Source organism: Ascaphus truei, chromosome 2, assembly GCF_040206685.1.
Source record: "Ascaphus truei isolate aAscTru1 chromosome 2, aAscTru1.hap1, whole genome shotgun sequence".
In the NCBI taxonomy this organism is placed as follows: Eukaryota; Metazoa; Chordata; class Amphibia; order Anura; family Ascaphidae; genus Ascaphus; species Ascaphus truei.
The window spans coordinates 72,359,001-72,376,209 of NC_134484.1; the positions used below are offsets into that span (position 1 = coordinate 72,359,001).

At 40.7% G+C, this 17,209-nt stretch overlaps 1 protein-coding gene across 2 annotated transcripts in view; it reads left to right on the forward strand.

The window, feature by feature from the left end:
- Nucleotides 1–782: 782 nt before the first annotated feature.
- The window catches only part of CDH17 (cadherin 17), a 100,014-nt gene continuing 83,587 nt past the window's right edge, over nucleotides 783–17,209 (forward strand). Inside the window, exons 1-5 of one of the 2 annotated variants that reach the window (XM_075582716.1) lie at nucleotides 783–937; nucleotides 2,676–2,748; nucleotides 9,105–9,200; nucleotides 14,208–14,345; nucleotides 15,124–15,262. In XM_075582716.1, coding sequence (XP_075438831.1) covers nucleotides 2,698–2,748; nucleotides 9,105–9,200; nucleotides 14,208–14,345; nucleotides 15,124–15,262 — 424 coding nt within the window. In that variant the 5' untranslated portion in view covers nucleotides 783–937; nucleotides 2,676–2,697. Of the gene's footprint in view, nucleotides 938–1,218; nucleotides 1,244–2,675; nucleotides 2,749–9,104; nucleotides 9,201–14,207; nucleotides 14,346–15,123; nucleotides 15,263–17,209 lie in introns of those variants that run through there. The other variant, XM_075582717.1, reaches the window with a different exon arrangement.

Genomic DNA, 17,209 nt, shown 5'->3' on the forward strand with positions numbered 1-17,209 from the left:
GTCATGGCCATCCCTTGCCTAATTGGCTAGAGGGATTGCTAACGTAGCAAACCACACTTTTTTCTTTGTTATTTCAACCACAGTGGATCTCACAATGACACATTAGTCATAAACTAGAGGAACCCTAAGTTCCGTAATTATTAAACACCCAGAGACATCTGGCAATCATTAGTCAAAGTAGCATTAAGAAAGTAGTAGTACAGCGATTGGTTGCAGTGGATAAAGTTTTGTAGACGCCTGTGTTTATACTACAAAACTGAAAGGGAGAATCTACTGAAAGAAAATGGCATATGTTAAAAGTGACTCTCTGACCATATATGTAACAAAATTGTACTCAGTGCCGCCCAGTACCAACACACTTTGCAGATTGCTGGCAACTTTCTTCTTGGCGAGCCAATCAGCCATCAGAGATGGCGCCATCATTGGAACACTGCTGGAATACATATGGATTCCAAATACACTTTCCACTGACGGTCTTACTGATTGGTTAAAGGGGGCATGAATGTCTTTTTTTTTATATGTATATATTTGTTTATCACAGATACATGACTGCTGCAGTCATACAGTATAGGAATCACTTTGTTCCAATAGTAAAAAAAAAAAAAAACGATAAGTCCCTGAAAATGTGAGATTGCTGCTTAAGGTTCATAAAACACCTTTACATCACAGTGCTTATGCTTTACACAATTTTTTACCTGTTCGTGTTATAAATGGCGTAATAATATCTTGTAAAAAGTACTTTACCGGGGCAGTTCCATTGTAATATTCCTAGCACCTCCCTGATCTCACAGTGAAGTCAATCATTGCATGAGATAATGTTTGACGAGAAGTCAAATTATCAGCTCTGCAAACAAAGTGCACCCTCGCATCCGGAAGATACCAAGGCAGTCAGCAAATGGTCCCGAAGATTTTAGAGAAGACACATTTTTAAGTAAAGGTGAGCTGAAATCGTGTAAAAATATATTACATGTTAATTATATGCGGTGTGGAAAAACAGGGGTGCTCAACTCCAGTCCACAAAGGCCTCCACCTGGTCAGGCTTTCAGGATATCCCAGCTTCAGCACAGCCAAAGACTGAGCCACTGATTGAGCCACCTGTGCTGATGCAGGGATATCCTTAGAACACGACCTGGGTGTGTGCCTTGAGGACTGGAGTTAAGCACCACTGTTGAAAAACATATTTTAGATGAACATCTAGGAGCTGAAGAACGCAGTGGCATGGAATGAGTTGGAAGCATTAAAGGTCTTGTTCATTACTATCTGTAGGGAGTGGTTCTTGTCTGGAGTCTCCAGACTTTCCCTCCAAGTTCAGGGGAAATATTTTTAAGTGTCATTGATTTCAACAATTTGTCTTTGTGTTTTCTATTCGATTTATTTCTATTTCTAGATTTTCGTTAATATATTCCCTTATACTTTTTTTTCGATTTTTGTTTCCTTTGTTAAAATGTATAGTCATACAGTAGGGTCAGGTGACAGTGACATTTGAAATTAAATTGATGCGGGGATGTAACCTTTAATCCATTTGGGTGGGGGGGGGGAGCAGGAAAACAAAAGTGTGATAAAGAAAAAATTGTCTTTCTTCTAGTCGCATATTGTAATCCTCGAGGCTCTATATGCAGCACACACGAGGCACCGAGTTGTAAGGAACTGTTCATTGTCTAGAATTATTATTCTATCCTCAGATCTAATGGAAACTAATTTCTTAGAACATAAATCCAATTTGTGAATGTTCTTTTATACAACATGCTTTTTGGCATAAAGAATAAGGATAACATATTCAAACAATACATTATGTCATAGCAAATTAATATTTTGTTGATAACGGTATATATATATATATATATATATATATATATATATATATATATAATTTTACCTATGCTGTCACTTTTCAAAATCAGATATTTCATTTTGAAACAAATATAAATTAGGAACCAGGTGAGTGGTTTACCTATTTTTTTCACAATTTTGTTTCCTGAAAGTTGTCCAGCTTCGGGGAAAAAATACACCAAGCATCAAAATTCAATCTGCAAGGTCACATGACCTTATGTATATACTGCCCTTTTTGCTAACTTCTGGCAAAAGTGGCAAAATGATGTTGACATTCTGGCATCATTGTACTGAATTTCTGGAAAAATGTTGAAATTCTAGCAAAATTCTGAGCAATGTGAACTTTTGGAAAAAGTTAGAAAAAAAAAGACATTTAAGACAAAAACGTGAAAAACGTGCATAGAAAATTTGAAGACACGTTCTCAACATGTGTGACGAGTTTTTATTTTGATTGAACACAAGGTATGAAATAAGGGTTAATAGGTGTAAAGAATGTAAAAAATGGTAAAATGTGGAGTTTCCCCCACATTTAGTACCAATGAATATAGTGTTTATGGGACGGTCATTACCAAGCAGTTCAGCCAGAATATACAGTATGAAATACAGTACAGTGGTTTCGTTCTCTCTTCTCCATACATGTTCTCATTCACTTCTCTGTTTGCTCCCCATAACCCTTATGATAATCTGTAGCCTCTCCCTTTGTTCAACTCTTACACCTACTATACAGTGCGTGCAATGTGTCAACAGTTGACTTTTGCGCTATTGGTTACAGACCACGACATTAGTCATCATTGTACAAATGAATATTACAGCAAATGTCTGAACTGATATCCATTTTTTCAAAGGGCTTCAACGAAGCAGATCAAGATGCCAAAACTCAGGGACTTTGTGATTCTGCTATTCCTTATTCAAACACAGGTACGTTCTGGAATTTTTTTTGTGTGTCACTTATTTTGCACTAATGGATTTTGCTGTAAAGTCTCATTAGCTCTTTATTTGTGGGGTTATTTTTTATTGGCTACATTTCGGCTCAATTCAACAATGGTTGTTGAGATATAGGATGTATTAACATTTTATGTTCATATTTGTTGTTTCCGTGCTAAAAAGTAATACAAACATTCATGACATGTGTGTCATGTTTGTGAAGGGCGTTATGTGACTTCATACACGACGCATCATTTGTTGTTTGAAATTAATGTTGATGCATTGCGTGATGTTGATTCCTGATTGGTACAATGTAAATTAAAACAGAATTATGTGTGTTTTTAAATGTATAACCAGAGTTCGTAAATATAAATTATAAGTGTAATATTATTTATGATAGCCATACAGCAAAAATAATAGATTTTGTTCACCTATATTTTTGCTTTCAAATACAAAAATGATGTTGGTACATCGCACATTCTGTGATAACTCGTCGCTTAACGATCTATGCCATGGTGAACTTGAAGGCTGATTTTGGCACACTTAATTATTTTTTTCATACATAGAAATATTATTTTTTATTACATACCATATACATAGATACACTAGGAGAGTCCATTTAAGTGCGCCAAAACAAATGTAAAAATCTATTACTGGCACAACTAGCACAAATGGAGACATTTGAGGTTAGTAGATATATTATTTTCATCCCATTAACCCTTGCACACACCAGTTTGTAATCAGATTTTCATGCTGGAGGGACGAAGAAGGAGAGAGGGAGAGAGAGAGGGGGGAGGGGGTTGAGAGAGAAGAGGGAGACTGAGAAAGGGGGAGAGAGGTTGGGAGAGAGAGGGGCGGAGGAGAGAGGGAGGCGGGAGAGAGAGAAGGGAGGGAGAGAGGGGGAGGGAGAGGGGGGAGAGAGAGAGAGAGTGGGAGGGAGAGAGAGAGAAAGAGAGGGGGAGAGAGAGGGGGACAGAGAGAGAGTGAGGGAGAGAGTGGGAGAGATAGAGAATGGGAGGGAGAGAGAGAAAGAGAAGGGAGAGAGAGGGGGAGAGAGAAAGTAGGGGAGAGAGTGGGAGGGAGAGAGAGAAAGAGAGGAGAGAGAGTGGGGAGAGATCGAGTGGGGGAGAAAGAGAGTGGGGAGAGGGAGAGATAGTGGGAGAGACGGGGTAAAGAAATGAGGGGAGTGAGAGAGAGAGAGGGGGAGAGAGAGGATTGTGTCGGGCAAGTCCATCTGACATACAAAAGATTCCATAATTTTTTTGGGGGATGGAGGGCGCATTGCTGGAGGTTTGTCTAGGGTGCCAAATACCCTTGCACCTGCTCTGCGAGGGAGGACCACTACTTTTTAAGTTACAAACCCAGTGCTTTAATAACTCTATTACACAAAACACATATTGACACTACTGTAGCTACAATTTAGAATGATGAATGCAACTTCCACAACTCAATGCTATCAGGTTATAATTATCGTCTAATCGTAATATTATTATAGGAGAAGGAGCGGCTCAGTGAGTAAAGACACTAACCCTGACACTGAGTTTGAAGCAAATGAACCTGGTTCAATTCCTGGTGTCAGTTCCTTGTGACCTTGGGCAAGTCACCTTATTTCACTGTGCCTCAGGCACCAAAAAACATAGATTGTAATCTCTACAGTGCAGGGATTGTGTCTGTAAAGCACTACGTAAAACCAGCAGTGCTATACAAGAAGAAACAACTATTCTTATTATCGTGGTCCTCCTTTAGAGCACAGAAACACATACATTTACAAACAACCATCCGAAATACCTGAAACGTTCCTATCTTTTGTTCAGTGCTGTTCACTAATCTTTTAACCGTCACCTATCAGGCAAATAAATGCTTTGGGTGGTTAGGAGGTTCATTATTTGTATGCAAATCAACAAATAAGATCGTATGCAGACGTATTCATTGTGTATAGGAGCGTGTTCTCTACAAATAATGAGTGTACTTTTTTTCTCCCTGGGTAACCCTTTAATTGCCAAAGTGGTTTGCAAATTATTGCTGTATAAACTATATGCAGCACTTGAACAGTAAGTGCACTTTAAGAGGGTCACAGAGCAAATAACTAGTTGGTAAAATACTGCCGCTGGCCCAGCTTTTCTTTTTAATTGTATGTCAAGTTAGTACTGACTTGTAATTGTATGACTGCCAAAAAAATATACATTGCCCGAAAGTACAGTATCGGTCAGCTACATGAACACAATATATACTGCCTTACTTGAGAAGTGGGAGAAAATGGAATCCAAGGCAAAAAAAAAACCCCGCTGCGCTCTTATCTGCGTGGGGATTTATCACTGGGAATAAGTAAATATACGTTTACATTTTTACAGCCTGCCACAACTAGGGAGCAGAGAAGAATAAGTTTGTTGCCTTGATACCAACACTAGACTTTGAACCTTGTAAATGTACAATACTGTCAAGTTTACTTACAGCAGTGTAGTTGTTGACAGGCTGCCATAAAATGTGCTAGGAGAAGACTTGACCTGCTCAGAATCTTTACATAGGGCATAATGAGCAGTAAAAATAAGGTTGGGTATTATGAGTATTACAGGCTTGGCAATCAGATTGAAAGTAGATCACAGGAAAGAATGTTCTTCTCCTATGGGAGAATGAGCGGCTCAGTGAGCAAAGACACTGACTGGCACAGTGCTTAAAGCAGGGGGAACCTGGCTCAACTCCCAGCATCAGCTCCCTGTAACCCTGGGCAAGCCACCCCATCTCCCTGGCACCAAAAACATAGACTGTAAGCTCCACAGGGCAGGGACCTATGCCCGCAAAATATCTCTGTAAAGCACTACATAAAACTAGCAGCACTATACAAGAACATGCTATTATTATTATTATTATTATTATTATTATTATTATATATACATTCATCTCATGTTATGTAGCTACGGTAAACATATATATTCTAGACATGAGGGATGTAATCAAATCCAGCTTTAACAATATAAAAGTTCTGCAGATGTCACCATTGCTTTATTCGTTGTTCTTTTGTTTCCAAGCCAATTAAAATGTCAGTTGTAAGTAAACCTATACCACAGTGATTTTCAACCGGGGTTCCGTGAGCACCCTCAGGGGCTCTGCGGCCGCCAGGGGGGGAGAGCTGGGACAACCCTCCCAGCTGTACCAGGCCTGGCGGGGTGAGGCACCCCACCAGCAGTGATCCGGCAGCTCCCCAGCTCAGCAGCAGCCACCCGGTTACTGCGATCCTTCCTCTCCCTGTTCCTGTTAGCACTAGGAGTCACGTTCAACTTCTGGTGGAGTGGGAGGGGGGGAGGGGGCTGCAGTCTGGGGGGAAGGGGGAGCCTCAATAAGGCCGCCGGCATCTTGTCTCAATGTGGTGAGTGTGTGTGTGTGTGGGTGTGTGAGTGTGTTTGTGTGAGAGTGCACAGTATGTGTATGTGTGTGTAAGGGGAGTGTGTGTGTGTGTGTGTGTGTAAGGGGAGAGTGTGTGTGAGTGGGTAAAGGGAATATGTGTGAGTGGGTAAGGGGAGTGTGTGTGTGTGTAATGGAGAGAGTGTGTAAGGGGAGAGAGTGTGCATGAGTGTGTAAGTGGGTAAGGGGAGTGTGTGTGTATGGGATAGTGTGTGTATGTGAGAGTGTGTAAGGGGAGAGTGTGTGTCTATGTGTGAGAGTATAAGGGGAGAGTGTGTGAGAGTAAGGGGAGAGTGTGTGTGAGTAAGGGGAGAGTGTGTGTGTGAGAGTGTAAGGACGGGAGAGCGTAAGGGGGGGAAGAGGAGGGGTGTAAGGGGAGAACAGATAGAGGGGGAGGGTGAAGGGGGCTGGGGAAGAGAGATGGATGAACGGGGGAGAGATGAATATGGGTGGGGGAGAGAGGGTTGGGGGTTCCAAGAATCTCACAATCTAATTCTAGGCTTTCTTAACCAAAAAAAGGTTGAAAACCACTGCTGTACCACTAACATAATTTATTTATTTATAAAATATTTTACCAGGAAGTAATACATTGAGAGTTACCTCTCATTTTCAAGTATGTCCTGGGCACAGAGTAAAACAAATAATACATGGTTACAAATACAGTTACATAAATGAACAGGGTATACATTATATACAAGACATTGCGTGCATAGTTAAAGAAAATATATATTATGGGCGTATGAAACAGTTACAGACCAGTTAAAGTGTGAGACAGCCTTAGATTTGAAAGAGCTTAAACTGGTGGTGGATGTGAGAGTCTCTGGTATGTTCCAGTTTTGGGGTGCATGGTAGGAGAAGGAGGAACGTCCGGATACTTTGTTGAGCCTTGGGATCATGAACAGTCTTTTGGAGTAAGATCTCAGGTGATAAGTGCTGCATGTGGTAGGGGTGAGGAGCTTGTTCAGGTAGCTGGGTAGCTTGCCCATAAAGAATTTAAAGGTAAGTTTGCGCCTAGACTCTAGTGATGACCAATCTAGTTCTTTGAGCATATCGCAGTGATGTGTGTTGTAGTTGCATTGGAGAACAAAACGACAAATTGAATTGTAGAGGGTGTCAAGTTAAGCATAGTAACCAGTACTGAGAGGCCAAATCTAGGACACATCAAATGATCCTTCAAGTCCAGTAACCTGGCAGCACTGGAAGTCTGATGAGAATGGAGAACATACATCTATAACCTCGAGATACTCTCTGTTATCTAATCCATTGTTCCAGTATTTGGAGGTGTACATTGACTGAAATCATGGACACTGGATTTGCTTATCGGCATTCATATACTGTACTGTATTTTGCATCCATGAATATGTGTAAACCTCTTTTGAGCCTCAGTTACTGTACAACATCCAGTGTCAATGGCTGATTGTGAGTTGAGTGAAATAACATTGTCTAATATTTGTTATAGTATTCACTACTGAAAATGTCCTTGTATTATATACATGCACCTTCTTCGTGCAGTCATGATTGTGTGCACCAAATTTCTCCCGTAGGCCTCCTCCTTTCCAGGCTTCATGCTTTTATCCTTTCCTCCAACATTAAACCTTCAACAACATTATCACCCTTCTTGCCTTCTATAAACGTTCTCCAGTTCACTATGACTGGTTTGAATTGATGTGACCAAAACAATACACAGTATTTAAGTGGTGGGTGGGTGGTCGTTTTAGAAATTGACATTATTGTACGTTTTCATTTATTTCCATGCTTCTATTTATGATTCCAAACATTTGCGCTCTTGACGCCTGCGGCAGATTGACTCTTTTCAGGATCCTGGAGTCCGGTAACAAACTTGTCCATCACAATTTGACAGCTAGTTTTTTTTCCCCCAGCTCCGGTCTGGATTGTTTTTTTTTCCGATCTGGAATCAAGTAGCAGCTGTCTAACTCCCCCTATAACTTTATGTACCGCATGGGAGTTATATGAAAAGACTATAAGTAGACTAAGATGGCAGAGAGATGGGGATGATAATCAAATAGATATAAATACAGTGATGGACACAATGAAAGCACAAGGGATTGAAACAAGAACGTCCTGACAGCTGTTTTTCCACGTTATTGTGAGCGAGAAATCCCAAGGGGATAATTTTAGAAACAAAATTTTCAGAATTAAATGATTTGTTTCCATGTTTAATTCCACGTCTCCAGTGATGGGGGTTTCTGAAACTCAGTACAGAAAGAGTTCGTGGAAGCTGGAAAGGAGGATATAATAAGAAACAATGATATCATATTCCCCAGAAAATTAACTATACCTCCTTTTTTGCATTACCCCTGTGATACGTCTTTGGCTTCCCGGAGCACCATGACATAGAAAAGCATTGTGGGCAACTGCTACATAAAACTACAAGCTGCATAAATGTGTTATGCTACTGACGCGGTGCGCACTTACCACATGATCCCACAACATGATGGCAGATACAGGTCAGAACTGTACTGTACATCTGCAATTTCCTAAGCCAATGGTTTTTATACTGTTAGTAACTGTGGAACTCCTTTAAAAATACATGCAAACCTCAAGGCCTCCTCCCCTGTACACCTAATTAATATTCCCACTGTGATAGGGTAAATTGTTTTCTAAACCGTTACCAAAAAAAATTTTGATTTTGATTTTAAAGATTATTGAATACTGGTGTTATAAACTTTGGATAAAAAGGATTCATGGGGGCTCCAAAAGTAAATATCTATTGCAGATGATATTTTTTTGTTTGTTAAGAGACGCTGCCATGCACATATAATTAATTTGGTATCACTTCGTACATGCAATAAATCAGTAACATAGATGTTCTTTTTGAAGGTCTGACACAATGTACAGTATGAAAGATTAGTAAGTAGCCATTGAAGTTTGCATTTGTGATAACCATTCATGTAACTTTTCTTGGAATAACCAACATTCTTTTGTTTCAGACATTAGTAACAGGACAGTTAGAAGAACAGGGACCTCTTAGAAACATGGATCTCAAGATCAAAGAAGGAAATCATGGAATAACCCTTTTATATAAGGTAAACCATTCAGTGTACATTTCCTTTAACCCTTTGGGTTGCCCCAAGACATAGCCACTACATTATGGGGTCCGGCACTCCAGGGCTGCCAGGATATAGGGGCTACATCATGCTTAGAGTGCTCATTATCTAAGCGAAATCTGTAATGCGGGGAAATGGAAGAAGAGAATGGCTTAAGGGTTAAGTGACTCCGGAAGTATGTGACAGCTCTGAAAAGCAGTCGTGTGATTGTGGTTTACTGGAGGGTCTGTGGCAATCTGGTGCCGCGGCCATCCTGGCAACCAGAGGGTTAAAACAATTCAATACTGCACAATGATTTAATACTTCCTGCCAGAGAGACATTGTACTAGATTTTTAATCTAACCATTTAGTGTGGTGCAAATAAATCTTTACATTATTAGAGGTGTTGTGTTAAAGTAAATAAGGTGAAAAAAGAGCTTTGTTGTGACAGGATAATTTTCTCTGTGTTTGTATTAAATGTATAGAAAATACAAATGCACATTCACATGTCTCAGACAGGTCCACAAACATGCCTTTCCCCATTATCTCTTAGCATACAATGCTTCCACTGGAGCCAGGGATTCTGGGAAACGGCATGCAAATGAGAACTCAGTGTCACTTTTTGCTTCTAAATCATTTTAACATAAACCCCTATAAGCTTATGCCTGCCGCATTACACGGCTATTTCAGCACAGCCGGGGTTAAAGAAGTGCATAGCCAGTGAACCTACTCACAGACAGCTGTTTCAGCCTTTTGGGTCTCATCTGCTACATTAACTCCATCGTCAACTGCAGTTCAGACATACGTCACATTGCCAGACCCTCCAACATTGGGCACATGAAAATAAGTACACTTTAGTTCCTCCGTCAGTGTGAAATACTGGGGCTTGCAAGCTCCTATATTCCACGTTGAAGGCACCGTAACACATGCTATTAATTTTATGAAGAAAACACATACATTTCTTGTTTTACTGCAGTTGTATGTACTAATAATGACATAAAATACAAGTTGTGATTATTTCCCTATAACCTGCCGATCACTTATCAAATCAGTCATCAATCCTCAAACTGCTGTAACTAGCTGAAGGGTCTGAGCCTTAACCAATGAGAGACAGGCAGTGGAATACTCCTCTGCTCTCAGCAGGGCCGCCGAGAGGGGGCTGGGGGGGGGGGAAGCCGGGGCTGGTGTCCCAGGCCCGCTGACAGGGGGGTGCTGGCCGACCTGCAGGCGCTGCAAATTTTCCCCGACCTCTGGCTAGGCCTTGCTGCCGGTCACGGCCGGGCCCCGGCTCTCAGCTGCCTGCAGGACTTTTCCTCTCTCTGTCCCACGCTGCTGAGCTTCCACTGCCGGTGCACGACAGGGCTCCGACATCAGCGCACCAGAAGTAAGCTTGGCCCAGCTTCCGGCGTGCCGCGCTGACGTCAGAGCCCTGTCACGTGCCGGCAGTGGAAGCTCGGCGGCGTGGGACAGAGAGAGGAAAGGTACTGCAGGCAGCTGAGAGTCGGGGCCCGGCCGTGACCGGCAGCAAGGCCTGGCCAGAGGTCGGGGGAAATTTGTAGCGCCGGCCGGCCAGACCCCCCCCAGCCAGCGGAGCCCCGCAGATACCGGCTTGACCCAAGGTAAGTCTGTATTTTTATATGTATTGGGGGGTTTGGGGATATTTTTATATGTATTGGGGGATTGGGGGGATTGTTATATGTAATGGGGGCTTGGGGGAATTTTTATATGTATTGGGGGGCTTGGAGGTATTTGTATATGTATTGGGGACATGGGGGAATTTGTATATGTATTGGGGGGCTTGGGGGTATTGTTATATGTATTGGGGACATGGGGGAATGTGTATATGTATTGGGGGGCTTGGGGGTATTTGTATATGTGTTGGGGGGCTTGGGGGTATTTTTATATGTATTGGGGGTATTTTTATATATATATTGGGGGGCTTGGGGCTATTTTTATATGTATTGTGGGTATTGTATATATATATTGGGGGGCTTGGGGGTATTGTTATATGTATTGGGGACATGGGGGAATTTGTATATGTATTGGGGGGCTTGGGGGTATTTGTATATGTGTTGGGGGGCTTGGGGGTATTTTTATATGTATTGGGGGTATTTTTATATATATATTGGGGGGCTTGGGGCTATTTTTATATGTATTGTGGGTATTGTATATATATATTGGGGGGCTTGGGGGTATTTTTATATGTATTAGGGGTATTTGTATATGAATTGGGGGGCTTGGGTGTATTTTTATATATGTTGGGGATATTTGTATATGTATTGGGGGGCTTGGGGGTATTTGTATATGTATTGGGGGGCTTGGGGGTATTTGTATATGTGTTGGGGGGCTTGGGGATATTTTGATATGTATTGGGGGTATTTTTATATGTATTGGGGGGCTTGGGGGTATTTTTAAATGGGTTGAGGTATTTTTTATATGTTTTGGGAGGGTTGTTTTTTTATATGTATTGTTTTATTTTTTTTAGATGTATTGGAGTCTTTTGTAGATGTATTGGGGTATTTTTTTAGATGCATTGGAGTATTTTTTTAGATGTATTGGGGTCTTTTTTTAGATGTATTTGAGTGGTTTTTATATGTATTGCATATATATATATATATATGTATATGTATGTATATGTATGGGTGGGGTATATGTATTTTTTTTAATATGTGTTGGGTAGGTGCGTTTTTTGTATGTATTTGGGGGGGGGGGGGGGGTGGGGGAGGTAGTATATATTTGCAGGGGTGGGGAATTTCTTTACATGTATTTGGTGGTCGGAAGTTTTTTGCATTGCGGGGTGGGAAGTTTTTTGGGGGGGGAGGGGTGGAAGGGGGGGCGGTCAGAACTGTATTCCTGGGCCCCGGGAAATCTGTCTGCGGCCCTGGCTCTCAGATATAGGCAGAAATAGGTACAATACAGTAGGTACTCCTGGTTTTAACCGGTACAGTACAGGGCATGAAATAGGTACAGTTCCTGCTAAATAGGTGCCGTTGCAGGGTATGCATTGCCTCGCTCCTTTGGGAAGAAGTGTGTTGCCTTTCATGTCCACGTGACACTGTGTGATTTTTACCCTTAGCAAATCAAGGGAATGTTTTCTGGAGAATTACTTTTAAGGGCATGTTTTTGGATCCTAGAGAAACTGCCTTATTCTGAGATACTGTACCTGTGTTCAGATATGAGTGTTGGGTTGGGCAATGAGTGTCACTGATATAACTGGGGAGCACAGAGCAATAACCTGTCATTTCCTGACTTTTCATCCAGTGACTGACCCACGGTGTTACCTTAACACATACAAAAAAATATTCTTAAAAAAAAAATAAACTCAAGCGTTTATGGCTGTGAAGATTGTGCAAGCTTTTCAATGCCAGCCACTCTTTTATTGGTCTTATACAATCTGGGTGTGTCATTGCTGTTCTTGCCTGGTATAACTGGACAATGCAATGGGGTGTGGATCCCGAGAGAATAAATGAAGAGTCTTTATATGTTTGCTCACCTGCCACCTTCTTCTGTTTCCTTCCCTTGGCACCACATCTTCTATTTGGATTCCGGAAAGGAATGTAATCCGCTTCTCTTGAAATCCCGCCTACAGTACATTTACCTCAGTACAATTATTGCATTCATATTACAGAGCACGTACAGTATCAAAGTTTCCTTGCGCAATACGATTGTGAAAAAGCACTACACATATAAAATAAAACATCCAATTAAAAGCAATTCCTTTGTTTAATTTGTCAAATCTAGTTACACTTTTTCCACATGCATTGCATTGAGGAAATGCCCATATCTTCCTCCTGTGCTCTTTCACACAGACTGTGCTGTTCCACAGAATATGTTGGCACTTTGTTATTAAATGAGGATAATAGATTTTAGCATCTAAGCTACTGTTTTGATAGCTGTATCTATATTTAATAAAGAGTTCTTAAGGTAAGAAGGAGTAATAAAGTGGTAATGGTACTACTGCCTTTGGAGTGGGTGATTCTGCTTGACTCCCAATCTCAGCTAATGAATGTATGTATATCTTTATTTATATAGCGCCATTAATGTACATAGCGCTTCACATCAGTAATACACGTGATTAACTAACACATAATGGGAATAAGCGCCTCGGACATAAAAATGACATTTAGGAAAAGGAGTACCTGCCCCGAAGAGCTTACAATCTAATTGATAAGTAGGAAGAACGCACAGAGACAGTAGGAAGGTGTTCTGGTAATGGGTCTGCAAGGGGCATTGTTTCTAGGTATTCCTCAGGCACTGAAAAATTCGGTTTTAAATGGGCAATCCTTCCCTAGGACCATAGTGCGTTAATGTCAATGACATGTTTAAGGGTTCACATCTGCGTGATTGATACCATTTCCCCCCCAGGCTGACACCCATAAGTATTTTAAAATCATTCTGTAAAGATAGTTTAGTAAACTGTAAACTGGAGATAAGACTTGGGAGGGGTGTGACTTCCTACTGCCTTTTGTCCAATGTCACTGTGTGTTCAACACAAGTTTGCGCCCGTAAAGACTCTCTTTCTTTATCTTGATTGAATCACTGATAAGGCGAGGGTGGGAGAAGAAAACACTTGATTGCCAAACACTCCCCGATTCAGAGGCCTCAAATAAATGACACTTGTAATTAATTAGCAGATGAACAAAAGCAGCTACATTTTTGCTTTTAGTTTGGTTAGATTTATGCGCCGCCGCCGCCAATTACAAAAGGTTGTTTTGTGGTCAGCTGCATGGCACTGCGTGTTTAAGCTCTCTAGGGCAGGGATTCGCTGTATGGAGAATTCTATGTTTAGCGCTGTGGGCATTGCCAGAAAATAACTCTTATTATGACCTTGCGAGGATGCTTTTTGGATATCTTGGTAAGTGAAGAGTATTCCTTAGGGCTATTTGATCCATGGCACTTCAAACTGCAGTCCTTACCTGGTTCCTGAGATAATCAGCTATTATACTTAAATCTTGAGTATCACTCTGAGAAATGTTAATACTATTTTGTATTTTTTTTTATTATCAGTTTATTGTGAGCAGTACCAGTTCTAAAGAAATCATTCTTGGAGGCGAAACGGACAATGTTTTTGAAATTGCGGATGGCAACTCGCTGCGTACAATGGCGCCGCTTGACAGGGAAATGAAAGCATTGTACAAACTAACGGTAAAGCACCAATGAGAACAGCTGTTAACTACAAATGTAGCAGATGTTACCGCTCCGGTTGGCGTGATGCTTTGCATGAACAATGGCACGTTATTGATTGATAGCAACAGTTAAAGAGATAATGCATGCGTTATTTAACACATTATATTGTGCGTTATTTCACGTTAAATGGGGGCAATAACGTCTGTTACACCTCTTTAAATATATAACATGTTTATTATTTTCATATTTATCACTGTGTGTGAACATGTCACTGCTTTGAAGTGGATAACTCCAACTGTATTACAGAGGCAGACTAGTTGCTGTTATACCCCATAGGAAAGTCAACACAAACATCCTAGATACTGCATGTATAGGGTGGTGAGCTTGGTCTATTCAACAGGCAGCAGACTTGATGGGTTTTTTTGTTTGTTTTTTAAGTAATGCAATATGTGTGTGGTATTCCAATAAAAATAACTAGAAAAATATTACTACTACACTTGCACGCACTTAGAGTACAAATTCAAATGTCTGCCCTGGACTTCTCTCACTTCCAGTTTTAACATGGTTTCAAATAATCAGTAGCCCTGAACATAAGTAAGAAGTAGGTTGTAAAATGCCTATGGAATGAAAAATAGTGATTTGTTTTATGACACGTACTTTGCTTTCCTATGTTATTAAAAAAAAAACCACACATTTGCTTGAATGATTGCACATGTAAATGACCGTTTTTTATTTGTAACTTTATTGTAATTCTAATGAATGTAATACAATGTATCCTTCTGATTTGCTGCTTTAGGTGAAAACAATCAATTCCGATGGTACTATTATAGAAGGTCCATATTCTGTTAACATCATAGTTGAAGACATTAATGACAACCAGCCAAAGTTCAACCAGAGCCAGTATTTTGGAGAAGTAAGAGAACAATCCAGACCAGGTAATATAGATGATACATACAGAGAATGTATAGACTGGAAATAATGTTGTGTTAATATGACATGTGTTCTGAATTTTACTTGAGCAGTTCAGAGTTTTGACAATATAGAATTAAGACAAAGGACGCTCTCCGCTGTTGATAAAACCATAAACCACACCAAAAAATACATTACACCACTTAAAAATAATACTGTAGCTAAGTATCAATAATTAGTTTGTGGTTAGCAAACCGTTTGTAATAGTAGAGAGACAGTAATGATATAGAACACTTATGAATATATTCACATATTCTGAGACAGGTCCAACAAACGTAGCTCACTCCATACTCACACAGCATATACAGACGCAGTCACCAGTATTATATCACTAGCCATGGAAAATCTGGGGCAATCTTACTGTAAATGCCTCAACATATCTGTAAGATTTCTAATGGCCCATCGGATTAACACAGCGGGGCCTGAATGGGACTGCAGGGACCCCTGCTGTGTTAATCCGATGGGCCATTAGGAATCTCACAGAAATGTTGAGGCATTTACTTCGAGATGCCTTAGTTTTTACCCAGGCAAGTGATCGGATACTGGTGGCTGCGTCTGTATATGCTGTGTTAGTATGGAGTGAGCTACGTTTGTTGGACCTGTCTCAGATATGTGAATATAAAGTACCTCCACTGCAGCCAGGGATTCTGGGTAATGACATGCAAAGGAACACTCATACTGCCTCACTTTTTGCTTCTTACACACGTTAATGTGGATACTTTTATTTAATGTGATTGCCTGCTATTTTACACTGCTGTAAAGTTCTCATACGTGGTCTGCATCTCTACTGTACTCTGTATTATGGAGTTTTTTTGTCACATTTGTATTCACTTGTTTGTGTACCTAATAGCGAGGAAATCAATTAGCACCTGAATTACTCTGGTAACATGTATTACATGAAAATAATGTGATGTCTGCCACACCTGCAGCCATTGCCTCTGCTTAGGACCTGATATTCATGTAATAGTACCACAGTTTGTATAAACTATATATAACTACTGTATATATATATATATATATATCTATATGTATATATATACATATATATATATACTGTATATATACAGTATATATAATAACAAAAAGAGAAAAAAGAGGGTCAAAAAGTGGAGCACTCCAAAAATATGTATTGAAAATAGAAAAATGGACTTTATTAGCAATGCAAGAATAAAAACACAAAAGACAAACTCATACACATACCACATGTAAGATTAGCTGCAGTAAAATAAAACTTAGAATAACTAAACACAAAAAAAACCCAAACATGGAAAAACCAAATAATAAGAGTCCTAATAGAGCATAACAAAACTAGGGGAAAGAAAATTCACCTAGTAGTGTAGTAAAGATCGGCCGATCCTGAAGTGAGTAGGAACTCAAAATAATAAATGGGAATGCCAAAACACAAAATAATCCTTCAAAAACCTGCAAGTAAAGCAGCTGTGAAAAAACACTGTATATGCTGCATGATGTAACACAGCGGTGCGCAAACTGTGGGGCGCGACCCCCAAGGGGGGCGCGACACTGCCGACGGGGGGCGCGGGGTTTACAGAGGCCCCGCGCGCTTCCCGAAGGCACTTAAATTAAGTGCCGGGGAAGCTGCAGGGCCTCTGTAAACCTAACTTACCGTGGCTCCGGCGGCTTCCTCCCTGTGTCGCCATGGCAACGCGGCATCAAAATGACGCTGCGAGGTCATGTGACGTCATTACGTCGGAGCGCGGGTAAGTTGGGGTTGGGAGGGGGGCGCGGGAGTGAGGGGACAGCCGGCAGGGGGGCGCAGGGAAAAAAGTTTGCGCCCCTCTGATACACATAAAATGACAGGCAAAAAGAAATTATTACTAACTGGGGAAAATAAGTGTAACAAACAGCAAAATACCTGAATGGCTAAGGATAAAGTAATGCATGTAATACACAAA